Genomic DNA, 13,649 nt, shown 5'->3' with positions numbered 1-13,649 from the left:
CAGAGTGTGCCTGTCGTCTGAGGCGGCGTTGCCCGCTCCTTTCTGGATCTCTGATCTGTATTGCCAACTGCCGAGATTATATCCGGGCGGCTGCTGCGGCGTTGTGCGCAGGTTTTTTGGTTGTCGCGGTCTGAGCCCTGCCCCCGCACTTTTTTGCAGCTCCAGCGCCAGCTCCGCAAAAGCGTAAATAATGAACGCGCGGGCCCGTGATGCCCTGGCCGCCAATCACAGCCGCTGCAGGACGATGCTGGCACTATACCTCAGCTAGGTGCACTTCATCGTGGGTGAGGTGAGGGACGGTTTAGACACGCAGGCATGGTGGGCAAGACAGCATCTTCATCTTCCAACTGCTTGAGTATTCTATTTACTTCCTAGCTATATCTCCTTACGCGCTGGACTGCCTGTCTCACCTTCCTCGCCTTTGTACAAACAGCCCCCAGGTGTCCTGCCCTTGTTCCACATATCCATTCGGCTTATTGCAGCAGCTGGTCAGAGGAGGCACTAGCAGCCCTGCACACGCTTTCACCACAACCATCAGCCGAGTCTGTGCCATTAGCCTTTGTTGACGCCATCTCGCGTACACACCCAAGCCCTCGAGCCTGTCTCTGCAGCCGTGGCTCGCACTTGTTTTCATAGACACCTACTGCCATCAACACCCATCCACCACCTTCGCAGTTCCTGTCTTCGCTCCTTTTTCTGCTCCCTTTTGTTTTTGACACCCTTTGCTGTTTTTTCCTCACTCTCGTAATTCAACCCGCCCTCGGTCGGCATAGTATTTTCGCGTGGTCCTTGTTCCTTGCTATCATTCTAGCACCAGAGCAGCACTATTCACATCGCGTCAACCACCTTGTGCAACATCGCGTCTATTTCACAGCACCTGGTATTGGCCTTCTTGCTCGCATTCCTTCTTTTCCACCCTGTGAGCCAGCACAACAATACCCCTTTGGCCTGTTTTTCTTTTCTTCCCCCACCAGTTTTCAGGACGCACCTGGTATCACATAGACAGCCCACGGTCCGGTCTGAGCCCACTGACACAAAGCGACAACATAGCCCAGGGGCAAGAGGTACTCGGTCTACAGCGCTCTCTTTTTGCTTTCCTTCTCTCCTTACTCCTTCCCATTCGCTCTGACAATTTAAACTCAGCAAAGGGCGCTAGAAAAATAATGATTTTCCGCAACCACCACACACCAGCCGGAAACCACCATCACACCAGCGGCACACATGGGTCGCGTCGGTCGCGCCGGCACAGCGGCGATTCAGACAGCTCGTTCGACAGCTCGGATGGTGAGGACATCCCAGAGTCGGTTGTCGGCCCAATCGAGATCCCAAAGTCGCCCTCACTACCCGTGTCGGCACGCCAAGGCTCTACACCGGTAAGTTATTTGGGAAATATTGCCTGGCTATTGTGCATGGGTCATATGGCTCGCCAAGAACAAACCCCGGCCTGCCGGTTTCGATAGGGCGTGCTGTCCAAAAATGAAGCGCATGGGACAGGCAGGCTTTCTCACCTCTTCGTGCTCCAGGCACAAGGAGGGGTTGTGGTAAAAATACTCTGCACAATATCGGCTGGCAGCAGATTTGGCCAGTAACGCTTTGTCGCAGCTTATTGTCGGCTGGCCAGCAGTTTGGCTAGGTGAAAACAGGAACGCACGAAAACATAGGGAGGGCCGGGAGAGGAGGAACGTGCCTTCATATACCGGCAACCGTGACAGCTGGGAGTGCCTTTTCTTTTTCATTCCCTTCTCGCACTGTTCTGATATCTATTTACACCCACAACTAAGCACACCGCGCACATCTGCTACCAAATATCCTTCTAGGGAATGAGAGCACCATCGCACATCAACTTCAACGGCAACCTGCCAGTCAACAACAGCGACAACCCGATCAACCGGCGACGGTCATCATACAGCAAGAATTCTCTGGCAGGCAGCCGCGGACGCAAAAGCAGAGAGCCCCGGTGGCCGCAGCAGCTATACAAGCAGTGGTTCGGCGCGATCACAGAGGGGCGGTCGATTCAGGTGCACGCAATGCTGGCCGACTACCCAGAGGTTTTGAACATGCGGCGGATCGAACCGACGCCGTTCCATAGTGCCCTGACGCCGATTGCCAGCGACTGGCTGGGGATGGACACGACAGGCATGGATGGCTTGCAGGTGGCCATAATGGGGTACAAGAACGCGTATGCGCACTGGCGGATTGGCAACCAGCAGCAGCAACAGCAGCACGAGCATATGTCGGGCATGACTCCTGAGCAGATGCGCGAACATGTCGCAGTACGCGAGGTCATCCTGAGCGCCCTGATCGACGCGACGTCGCCCGAGCAGCTCGACTCGCACCTGTTTGGTCGCCAGCACAACACCACATTGCATCTGGCCGCCTTCTATAACGACGCAAATTTGGTCGAGCGGTTGCTGCGCCAGGGCGCGGCAGTAGATATCCGCAACAAGATGGGGTTCCTGCCAGCGAGCATTACAAACGACAAGCCCACGCTTCAGTGGCTAGCCATGTATCGCGAACAGGTGCGTGGCACGCGCTACCAGATGTACCCGCCGCACCAGCCAGCGCAGGTGCAAGAGTATGAATTTCCGCAAGGCAGCCTGATGGATTCTGGCGACCCTGAGGTACCGATGGAGATGCTAGAGCATTTTAGCGACGAGGAGGATGTGTCGGCAGCCCGGGACACTGGAGATCTCGGCTTGGCTGGAGCCGGCGGGTTGCCTGGCCTGCAGGATTCGAGCAACGACGACACATGCATCAGCGGCAATAATTCGGACGAGCACATCAAGCAAATGAAGCGGCAGTCAGCACAGTCTGACGAGTACGCTGATGACCAGGATGACGAGGTTTCACTGTTGTCATCTTCAGGCGACCGCACCAGCCTTGGCCTGGGTGGCAGCCGTACAAGCATGGAAAAGCGCAATAGCGACCACCAGCCGATGCAGAAGAGAATATTTGACAAGAAGCGCAGCAGTGCATACAGCGGCAGCGGACGGCCTGTCAGCATGGTTTCGATTGAAAGCTCTGACTCTGGCCGCCCGCGCTCGTCGTCAAATGCAGACAGCATGCTATCGTCTTACTATTCTGCCGGTGGACTGGGCAGCGAGTCCGAGTACCAGAGCGCACAGTCACAGACAGGAGAAGAGCCTGTGGCAAGTGTGGCAGAGGAGACTGACGGTAGTGACACCGTGAGCCAGGTATCAGACGGCGGCGATCCGCTGCCGCAGTCAAACGACCGGTCGATCCGGATCAAAGTGGATCCGAGCACAATCAACGACGATGACATTGAGGGGATCTTTAGCGACTCGGACGAGGTCGTGCAGCAGGAGCCATCGTACTGCCAGTCGGGATCAGGCTTGTCTGAGTCGGGCAAGTCGGTGTCGCCGGCACTGTCGGCTACTTCCGGCAAGCACTTGTCGCTCAGCTCACTGTCATCATCGGGCTCGATCAATATGCAGTCGCTGGCGATGGCTGTTGAGAAGGCACACATGCCAGATCTAAAGGCAAATCCGGTTTCGGCGTTCCCAGTCAGCATGCAGAGTGCCGGGGTTCCGGCTCCTGAGATGGCCAAAAAGCTGGCGCCGATTTCGACCTCGCCGACGCATTTGGCAAAGGGCGACGATTCGATGCAGAGGCCAACAAGTCCGTTTTCGCTGCGTGACTCGCTGTATGAGATGATCATGGGGCGGCCGGCCAGCACAGCTAGCATGGCGAGCCGCACGTCGACTAACAGCAACAGCGAGTCAAGCAGCTCGACAGTTGGTGTGTCGTCGTCGGCATCGCCGTTTGGCGTCCCAGCTGCCAACGAGACGCAAGAGTCTGGATCTAGCTCGCTGACGCAGACGGCAGAATTTACCTTCCGCCCACGGGCAATGACACAGCCTGATCTGCACACATCGATGAATGACTGGCACAATGGAATACCCGAGCCGTCGCTGACTGTGGGCGAGGAGAGTAGTGTATTCCATGATGAGCCTGAGGATATTGATGTGGAGCGGAGGTCCGGAACGCCGTCGCCGGTTCCTGCACCGCGGCCCACAGCAGCATCGTTATTTGCCATTGCCGAAGAGCCCGAGGCTGATCAGACGGTTTCTGATGATTCCGAGGATGAGGAGGCTCCTGAGATCACTGAGCCGATAGCCACTGTTCCCGAACCCGTCAAGGAGCGCGAGCAAGCTGAGAAGGCTGTTAGCGAAACTCTTGAGGAGCATGAGATGCCGTCGCCATCCGAGGTCATGACCAAGAACGGCCGCATTGGGCGGCGCGGCGGGCGAATCACGGCCGAAATGATGGCCGACGATCCTGTTGGCTTCAGTTCAGAGCCCGTGTTCACCTTGGCCTCGTCGAAGCTGTCGAGCGGCAGCCTGGCCGAGTCAGCAGCAGCCAAAACCGACTATGAGGAGCCCCAGCACGAAGAGTCCACACAAGAGGAGCCGATGCCGCCGCCAGATCTCCCGCTGACTCGCGATAAGCGCGAGGAGTACCTGCAGACACTGATCAAGCGCAACTCGTCAAAGCCTGGCGCACCCAACAAGGCGATCCCGCGGTTCGGTGCCAGCTCGCCGATCGGTAGGCGGCCGGTCTCGCGACCCCTGAGCAGCCTGCGTATGTACGAGAATGCGGCTGAGGAGAGCGGCGACGATGGCGACGAGGAGGACAATTCTGCGATCAAATCGCCGCTGCGCAAGAAGCTGGTCGATGAGCGGCCTGGCAGCAGGCTGGATAGTCGCAGTCCGAGTGTGCTGGGCAACCGCAGCACTGCGCCGGTGATGGCTGAGAAGCGGCCCCGGGGGATGACGCGCGAAGCACACAGTGTCTCTGGAGCGTCAATCAACGGGCGGATCCGCGCACAGACCTTTAATGCGCTGGGCTCGGCTGCCCCGGCGCTGCAGCCGCGGCCGTCGGTACGCAAGATCTCGCCGTCGCTGGCTAACCTGAAGACACGCAATCTGGTGTCGCAGTCGACCGCGCGGAAGACCGAGCAACCAGCGAGCCCACTGTCGCCGGTAGGTGTGCCGCTGCGGTCACGTGCGATGAGCACACCCGTGGATGCCCGACCACCGTCGTCGTTGAAGGCTATGACTAGCCCGAGCAACCGAACTATCAACCTGGCGTCGATGAATGCCAGCGGTCCGAACTCAGCCCGCATTGGCCGGGTGGCTGCTCTGTCGCAGAACTTTGAGCGCCAAACTAGCGTACCTGCCGGTATCCCGCAGAGACCGATGAGCTTCATCGAGGACCGCACATCGGCCAACCCTGGATCCCTGGGCCTGGTGTCTGCGCCAGCCATCCCAAAACGTCCCGACCTACGGTCTCCTGTAGAGCGCTCCACCAGTATATCGAGCACGTTCAGCAGAGCGAGTGGCCATGAGAGCTCGTCGGGCGCCGGCGGTTCGGGTGTCTTCCAGGATTCAGGCGAAAAGTCCAATGGCAGCGCCAGGGATCAGCCGGATCGGCGTGGAAGTGGCGATGGCTCTGGCGATGGCTCTGGCGATGCGCCGGTCGGCGGTGGTTCGGGTGCTGGCAACGGTGGCAATGATGGTGAAGATGATGGTAGCTCGAGTCCCTCGCAGAGCGTAAACACGCTGGAGCGCCAGGACAGCACCACCAGCAACAGCACGACGTCGTCGTCAAGCCACAGCACTGATAGCCTGGGTAACCGCAGCGCACTGGGCGGATACCAGGGACTGGGGTCTCCGCTCGAGGATATAGCCGAGGATCTAGAGCTGGACCACAGTGCATATGAAGATTATAATATCTTCACCGGGTCAGACACTGCAGGCACGCCAGCTCCCGAGACGCCGGTGCCTGGAGCGTCGCCGCTCAGTGAACACCATGCGAGTGTGTCTGCCCGCAAAAGTAGCGATTCCGCGCCTGTGTCTGTATATCACAAGCCTGGTTTCGTAACGTCGTCCACAAACTCGCCCAGCAATAGCCACAGGGGCAGCGCACCGAGTAGCGTGCGGCGTGACAGCCAGCACGGCAGTCGGCGCAAGAGCGGTACCTTGGCGCGTATCTCAGGCAGCGGTGTGGTGCGCCAGCGCCAGGCGCTATTCAACAGCGCACCGCAGCTGGTAACGGGCAGCAGCCGTTCAGACTCGCCAGTAAGCCGGACCGAGGTTGGCAGCCCACCGGGGTCTGGGCAGCATCGGTTTCGTAGCGGCTCCGTGCAGATGAGCGAGGGGAACCTGGAGTCGGCGGCTTTTTTTCGTCGGGCGGGTGAGGGAAGCAGCAGCCCTGTAGTGGGCCGCCCTCACCCGGCAGCCATGGTTACCGGCTCAGCTGCCACCACCGATAGCTCGGACTCACTCGACCACACGACCCAGATACACGGCGGAGACCCGAGCAGCAGCGGTAGCAATCCAGGCTTGGCCAGGCAGAGCTCCGATGTACACTCTGAGGGCTCGCCTCGTGTACCGGAGCGCCGCAGCCCGCTGCCGCGCATCGACGTTGTTGACGAGACTCGGTCGCGCCTCAGCTCGAATGGCTCGAAGCATTCGAACGAGTCGGGGGAGTCGATCTTCACTGACAATGCCAGTGATCCCAATGACAGCGTGCAGGCAGGCGCAACCAATAACCATGTGGGCTTGGCGGCCCAGCTCGCGTCGTCGCCCGAAAAGTTCAACCGCCAGTACCACCAGGACCTGTCGGTTTACCGCTCGCGGTCGTCCGAGGAGCTGACGCCCGGGCTTCGATCGGAGACCGATGCCACAGTGCCTTTCTATCCGGATCCGCATCCCGAGGGGGTAGATGAAGGCATGCAGGGGTACTACCCGGATCCGCGCGCGCCTAGTGACGAGTACATTGCGATTGAGGATCTGGATAAAATCGACGATGACGAGATTGCTGACATTGAGATGCGTCGTCAGGGGATCTTTGATGAGATGATGCCCGCTGCAGGGAGTAGCCACAAGCCGTTCAACCTGTCAACAGTGTTTGAGGAGGATGAGGAGCGCTCTTCGCTGCGCACGTCGCGGGCGTCGCTGCGTGGTTCGCGAGAGTGGCAGCCAGGGACGATTGGTGGCACCCACACACCGTCGCCAATGGGACTTGGGACATCGAATGGTTCATCGTTGGCCTCATCTGCCGGAAGGGCGAGCACTGAGTCGCCAAGACAGTCGCTTCTGTCGACTGCCTCAGACCCAGTGCAACCAAAGCGGCCAGAGATGCAGCAGCGGCCGAGACCTCTGAGCCAGCCGCAATCTGTTGTACGTCGTATGTCGGCGATCTCTGAAGCGTACGACAAAGATATCGACGAAGAGGAGGAGGAGGATGCTGAGGATAATGTGCCTCTGCAGACACTGGCCTCGCCTGCTCGTTCCGCCAAAGTCTCGCCGCATGGTTCCTCAGCATCAGCTGGAAATCCGGAAAGCCCAGTCAAGGTATCTCCGCGCGATTCGGCAGCGTCGATGGGAGTGCGCAGCAATCTTACAGTGCCAGGAGCCGAAGATGACAAGAGTTCTGTGCGCTCGATGGCCAATTCGTCGGGCTCATTCCCGTTCGACGCGCAGGCCGTGTATGGCCCGAGCCTAGAAGATACAAGCACTATGGCTAGCCGCAGCAGCATGGGCCGCCCCGAAATTGGCGTCATGTCTCGCCCAGTGTCGGCGAGTGCCAGCCTGATGATGCTCCAGCCTATGGACAGCGGCGACCTGGCGCAATCGAGCGGCGTGCGGTCGCGACATAGTCCGACGCCACATGACTCGAGCGCACAGCTCTTGGAGCAGGCTGCACAGCGAGCTAACCAGCCGCTGGCGGGCCACGCTACTGTGCCTGACCATTCGATCATCGGCTACAGCATCGGCATGACTGCCGGCACCGAGGAGGGTGGGCACCAGGACGATTATGTCGGCAACACGAGCGTAAGCACAGCGCCAATAGAGCTGGTTTTCCCCAAGGCCAGCACGCCGCCAGCACCGACTGTCGAGCTTGGCCACGGGTTTGCGTCGGCAGAGTCTTTGCCTGAGGGCACGCACCCGCTACAGTTTGTGCCCAACGATGTTCTATTCCGCGTGCCGCTTAGTGACCACGCGCGTACTGCTCTGAATGAGCTCAACGACCCGCGGCTGGTGGCACAGTGGGAGCAGCAGCAGCTAGCGCTGCTCCGGCAGCAGTACTCCCGCTCGGCACACGACCGGCAGGAGGAGATGAAGCGCGTGTCGCAGTTCAAGCGTGGCCCGTCGAACTCGCTGGAGTCGGAGCAGGGCGGGCTCGTGTATGACCATGAACTGGCACTAACCGATGCGCCGACGCAGGGCATAACGAGCCGCGGCACCATCCGGCAGCTTCACAAGCGGGCACGCAACTCAGATGCATACTATCCAGTGTTTGACCTGATTCCCACCAGCCGGAATCGACCGGCTCCAGGCGCAGAAGAACAGCTGCACCCAGATGATGCTTCACTCGGCGGCAGCGCGCGGTCCAGCGATGCCAGCGTCAGCAGCCACGAGCGCCAAGTGGGTGTTGTCGACGAGGCATTCTACTCGCCGACGTCGCAGGCATTCCCTGAGCAGACGATTGCTGCCAACGTGGGCGAAGCTGCCGATGAAGTGGCCGAGGAGTCATCGTCGGAGGTTATGATTGGCCCAAGCGGCCAGCCGATCCGCCGCAATCTTGTGCTGCGGCTGCGGTCCAAGTCCCTAGTCGACAGCGTCATGGACGAGCTTGCCACAAAGGAGCGCCACATCAGTGCACCGCTGCCAGCCATGGAAACTCCGCACTTTGACGACCCAGTTGTGAAGCACGGGGGCGTGGGCGCAGACCACTACGGCACAGTGCGGCCAACGGTGATTCCGTCGTTCGTGTCGCAGCTGGACGGAGTTCCGGCTGGTCCGTTCTTCAAGCCCCCGAGAGCATCCGAGCGCCAGGGATACCTGTACATGCGCATCCTGAGCATTGAGGATCTGGAGGACAAGACTGACTCGGTGTACTTTGTGATCCGCAATGGCATCGACACACTGGCCACGACTCCGATCAAGGTAGGCGGCGCAGCATCGGCCAGCATCAATCAGGAGTTCCGCATCCTGACAGATCCGAATGTGTCGGTGACAATGTGGATGCGGTTCCGCAGCGATGCGATTATCTCCAACCCGCGCAACACGCCCATGGGCGCACGGCCGCGGGCGCGGGACCCGAGCTGCCTACCGCCCATGTTCAAGAAGCTGGTCCGGCGCAACACCCGGTCGCGCAACAACAACCGGCGGTGGAACTGTGCCCGCCCCGACGACAGCGACTTTGACTTCTCCAACCCGTCGTTCCAGTACATGCCTGGTGCCCGCCGACCTGGTTATGCGGCCAACATCCAGGCTGGACAGCAGCAGCCGCGCCGCAGCCAGGCTACGGTGCCGGACCGTGTGTCAAGTGCCTTTTTGTCAGGCCAAGGCGGCAACGGCCACTACTCGACCAAGAGCAGCACCAATGCCAACTATGCATCCGACCCGCGCTCGCTCAATGCGACTCAGGCGCCATCCAGCGTGTTCTACGATCCAGGCGAGGCGGAGCTTGACCAGTGGTCGTCGAACAAGGGCTTGGTTCAGGCCAAGTTCAAGGAGGAGACGCGCGGCGTGGCAGTGGTTCATGTGGGGGAGATGCTCGAGGAGGTGTTTTTGAACAGCCTGGTTGACTCGTGGGATGTCGAGAACGTGTGGGAGAGCCGCAAGGGCGCGCGCCTTCAGCTGCAGCTGTTTTTCATCCCTGCATGCCCGCTGTTCAACGAGGACGAGCTGCCGCGCACGCTGGGCCAATGCGAGAACGCCATGGAGGTGTGCAACTTCCACAACAGCACGCTGAACTCTGGCTTCCTGAGCCAGCGCGGCGGCGACACGCGGTTCTGGCGCCGCCGGTACTTCCGTCTGATCGGCGGCTTCCTGTTTGCATACCACGAGGACACTCGCGAGCCGCGGTGCTTCATTGATATCAACGAGGCGACGCGGGTCATTGACCACAAGGAGGAGCGGTCACGGCGCCTGTCGCCCCCGGTCAAGGGCGTTGCGCGTGGATTCAATCTGCACCGCGGGTCAACCCACCGCCGGAGCAACTCGGACTTTTCGGCGCGTGGAAACACGTCGCGGCCATTCATGCCTGCGTCAGTGCATGAATATGCGTCAGACTCGGAGCCAGGCGACAGCGTGGATATTGCTGACCCGGCCCTGCGCCAGTCGTCGATGCGGCGCCTGCGCAACCGTGATCGTGGCGCCTCGGATGTGTCGAGAGCGACCTTTGACTCTGCTCTAAGCAAGCCCTCGTCGATGGACTCTGGCGTTGTCAGTGGTGACTCAGTAGACGCAGAGAGTGGAATCCAGCACAGCTTCAGCATCGAGTTTGGCAACCAGGGGTCGATCGAGTTCTACGCCGAGTCGGAGCGCGAGAAGCTTGCGTGGGTTAGTGTTTTGTCGCGTATGGTTGGGTGCATTCCCAAGATCCCGTCGTGGCTAATCAAGCTGCTGCACTCTGATATTGCAGAGAGGGTTGAGCACGGCACGGTGTCATCGGACTCGTCTATGGAGAGCATGGCGTACGGATACCAGCCATTCCAGCCGGTTCCTGGACCGACAATGCGTCATTCGGCTGCCTATTAATAGCTGCCTTTTTGCTATCATATGTCATTAGTGTATGTTGTTGAAGATATATCTTGGACTGTGATGACCCAATGTGATATCATAAAAATAAACATTTGCTGCTGTTGCAGACATTAGAAAAGGTGAAAATAGAAATGAAACGGATGAGCTCCATTTTTGCAGATGTTTGAAAGACTGAGTGGAAAATGCTGAGAGAAACGAAACCCATGCTGACCAGGCCGGCCGTATGTACTTACACTCGATAGTGTCGGAGACCTCAGCGACAGGCCCTGTGTCTTGCTGAACTTTGACAAAGCAAGAGGATTCAGAATAGCCTCCTCTCCATCCATCCAGAGGCTCAGTCGCTACATATCTGAAGTGTTTATCGATGCACATCCGGTGGCCCCACCGCTACACAGCCATACCCATTATCCATATGCTGGCATTAGGTATGTGTGATGCTTCGTTCTCTCAGCCACCCTAGATATTACGCCATCGAAATATAGACTGGCAATGGATTTGAACCATGTGCTAGGACCGAAATCCGACTGCCTCACTTTTCCAAGTGGCCATTATGCTCAGAGGTCGTGCTGCATTTTTCAAAAACAAGAATTGACGAGTATTTGAGGGCAGTTGGGAGGAGAAAAGTGTCAAGATACCACTTCATGGGCTTTTAATATCTCTCACTGCCTTGCTGCAAAAGAAAGGTACTGAACGAAATGGAAATCGCATTTGTAGCCAACAGCACATGAGTTTGAAAGTGCGAACAGATCATGACTGGTGTGTCTCGGGTACGATGCATTTGTATAGACAGCCTCCTGCAGCTGTCAGGAACACGCTTATTCTCCAGGCAGTTTTCCACGATCTATATTGAATGTATGGAATATGATATATGAAAGAAGGAAGGAGGAAGCATCAGGTGAAAGGGCAAGTGCCCGTCTAAGTAGTGGCGTTGCTCACTTGGAACAGCATGAATGGCCATTGTGGCCCAATTTTATTGTGCGCATGTAGGATTGAAGGATAATCAATAGATTGCTATCGGTGTGAAGAAATTAATGAAATGGGTATGTATACTACCAGAAATGAAAGGTAGCTGCTTCAAGTAACAAGATTTATACTGTCTGTTTGGATTTGAGCAGGGTTTGCTACGGACAAGGTGCATTATTACGCTAGGTCATAATTTCAACTAACAGGCATATGCCAGCCCACGAAAACATGATATTGATTGATTTTCATATATAAATCGGCCGCACTCAGCCGCTTAGCAACAAAGATCAAAAGTGATAGTCCTCTATTATATGGATGGATAGGCAATATTCACGCGTTTTCCATTCATTCCACTGTTTCGCAGCAACTCTATATTACATTTTAAAATTTAGCCTATATATGGTTCACATAGTTGTGCCAATGCTGCATGTCTATATGATAATTGGCCGGCTGGTAGCGGCTTTGGGGATGTATATCAGCTTGAAACTGAACGAGTAAGTTATATTAACGTTAGTGCGTAGCTTAGCGCTGATAGCAACATCATCGCAGGCAGGATATTATATCACTTGCACCAAGATTGAACATGCAGTGGTCATAGGCACTGTTACCTGTAACTCACCGGCTACTCGACATATCTGCGGAACCGTGTTAGTGGTGGCACATACAGCATGCATCTGGGGATTGTTGATTCCCCAGATGTACTCGAGGCTGGAATTTTCTACATTGCATGCATGTTGCATCATGGGATGCACCCTGTCGGTTTTAGCGGAGAATTTTATGTTTCCCCCTGTCTTTGGCCAATTTTTCCAATTTAGGTATGTGTGAAATGAAACATTGTTTACACGGGTCCAAGAGCCAGTCAGGTGCATGTGCTGCTCAGGCAATTTCTGCGCAGCTGTATTGCGCGCAATAAAAGCTGACCTGTACATGGTTCACGTAGCCTCCTGCCTCACTGACCTTGGCTAGACTTAGTGTCGCTTGCTGCGGCAAAATGGTTTAGCCCATTGTAGACTCCACCCAGTTCTCTTCTACACGAGGGTTCTTCGCCAACAAAAAGCCTGTGCATTCCAAACGTGGAATCCAGCTACCGCAGCGGCTGTTCCTCTTTTGGGATTCAGTATGGAGAAGTAGTGACAACTGTCGTCGCAAGAACGATGAGTTGCCGCATTTGGAGGGGAGGTGAAGGTGATGGGCTGGCCATGACAGCATTGGAGGTGCGCGAAATACGCAAGCGGTGAATGTGCTTTCCTGTTTTGGAGGGAGTTGAGATTTGCTGGCGCGAGGCGGCGTGCTGAACGGACTCGGGGCCTAGCATGATCGGCTGTCATCTGGGGAGCGATATTGTTGCGGGCGGGCACAGGAAAATAGCACGAGTAATACCCGGTGGTCTGGCGGGGGGAAAGAGCAATAAATGCTGTTTTTTGATGGCCGGTTGCGCACTGACCACCCCTTCCACTAATGAAACAAATGCTTGCGTGAGGCTGCGCAGAGTAGCCGACTAGTCGATGGGAGATCGTCCTCTCCGGTCAGAGACAAGTTTTCTTGTCCTTCTGCTGAGCCTTTTTTCACAACTCCTCGTCATCCTCATGGTATTACACCACCTTCTATGTCTCTCAGTGAGCTTGGAAAAATTCCCCGCTCCGCGATGATGCAGGCTTGCCAAAGCAGTGTTCCTTTCGGGCTGATTGCCACCCATCCATTTTGCATTCTATTTGAGCAAATCCCTTGGTGTACCATTGGTGCTATGGTGAGCGGAGGGCCGCCTTGCGCTCCGTCCCAAGCGACAAAAAGCACGACAGTTTCCCTTTTGTGCAGATGCTGTAGCCTGGCCATGGCATGCAGGCGAGAAATAAAAAATTCTCCGCGGTTGTTGGTCCTTTTTTTTTTTTTTCGCAGAAACCTGTTGGTCACCGTGCTGAGGGGGAGCGGCTGCTGAACGCGCAGATGGCTAGGATAATGGAATTGGCTGCGCCAGGAGTGCCATGAAGCGCAAGCCTAGGTAGGCGATGCTAGTGGAACAAGAAAAAACAGCGAGTGAGCGAGCCTGAATCCCAGGTCGTCAGAGATGTCAGAGAAGGCGGCATTTTCACTGGTACCATGAAACCAAGG

General features: G+C 57.0%; 2 protein-coding genes across 2 annotated transcripts; one reads left to right on the top strand and one right to left on the bottom strand.

The window, feature by feature from the left end:
• Positions 1–1,163: 1,163 nt before the first annotated feature.
• DL89DRAFT_291274 (uncharacterized protein) lies at positions 1,164–10,574 on the top strand (the record flags this gene model as incomplete). Its single annotated transcript, XM_040890177.1, has 2 exons — positions 1,164–1,373; positions 1,818–10,574. The coding sequence occupies 2 exons, from the start codon at positions 1,164–1,166 to the stop codon at positions 10,572–10,574; spliced, it is 8,967 nt and encodes a 2,988-aa protein (XP_040745449.1).
• A 2,500-nt stretch (positions 10,575–13,074) lies between these two features.
• DL89DRAFT_265696 (uncharacterized protein) lies at positions 13,075–13,442 on the bottom strand. The gene has a single exon (XM_040886784.1). It carries the CDS (start codon positions 13,371–13,373, stop codon positions 13,125–13,127), a length of 249 nt encoding a protein of 82 aa, XP_040745448.1. The 5' UTR covers positions 13,374–13,442; the 3' UTR covers positions 13,075–13,124.
• Between the last annotated feature and the right edge of the window lie 207 nt (positions 13,443–13,649).

This window comes from Linderina pennispora, assembly GCF_002104995.1.
Source record: "Linderina pennispora strain ATCC 12442 chromosome Unknown DL89scaffold_3, whole genome shotgun sequence".
NCBI classification, from domain to species: Eukaryota; Fungi; Kickxellomycota; class Kickxellomycetes; order Kickxellales; family Kickxellaceae; genus Linderina; species Linderina pennispora.
The sequence above is the reverse complement of the archived record's forward strand: the minus strand, read 5'-3'. Positions and strand labels throughout refer to the sequence as shown.

Excerpts from the sequence above, each read along its gene's own strand:
- DL89DRAFT_265696 (XM_040886784.1), bottom strand. The coding sequence starts at position 13,373 with ATGGCCAGGCTACAGCATCTGCACAAAAGGGAAACTGTCGTGCTTTTT.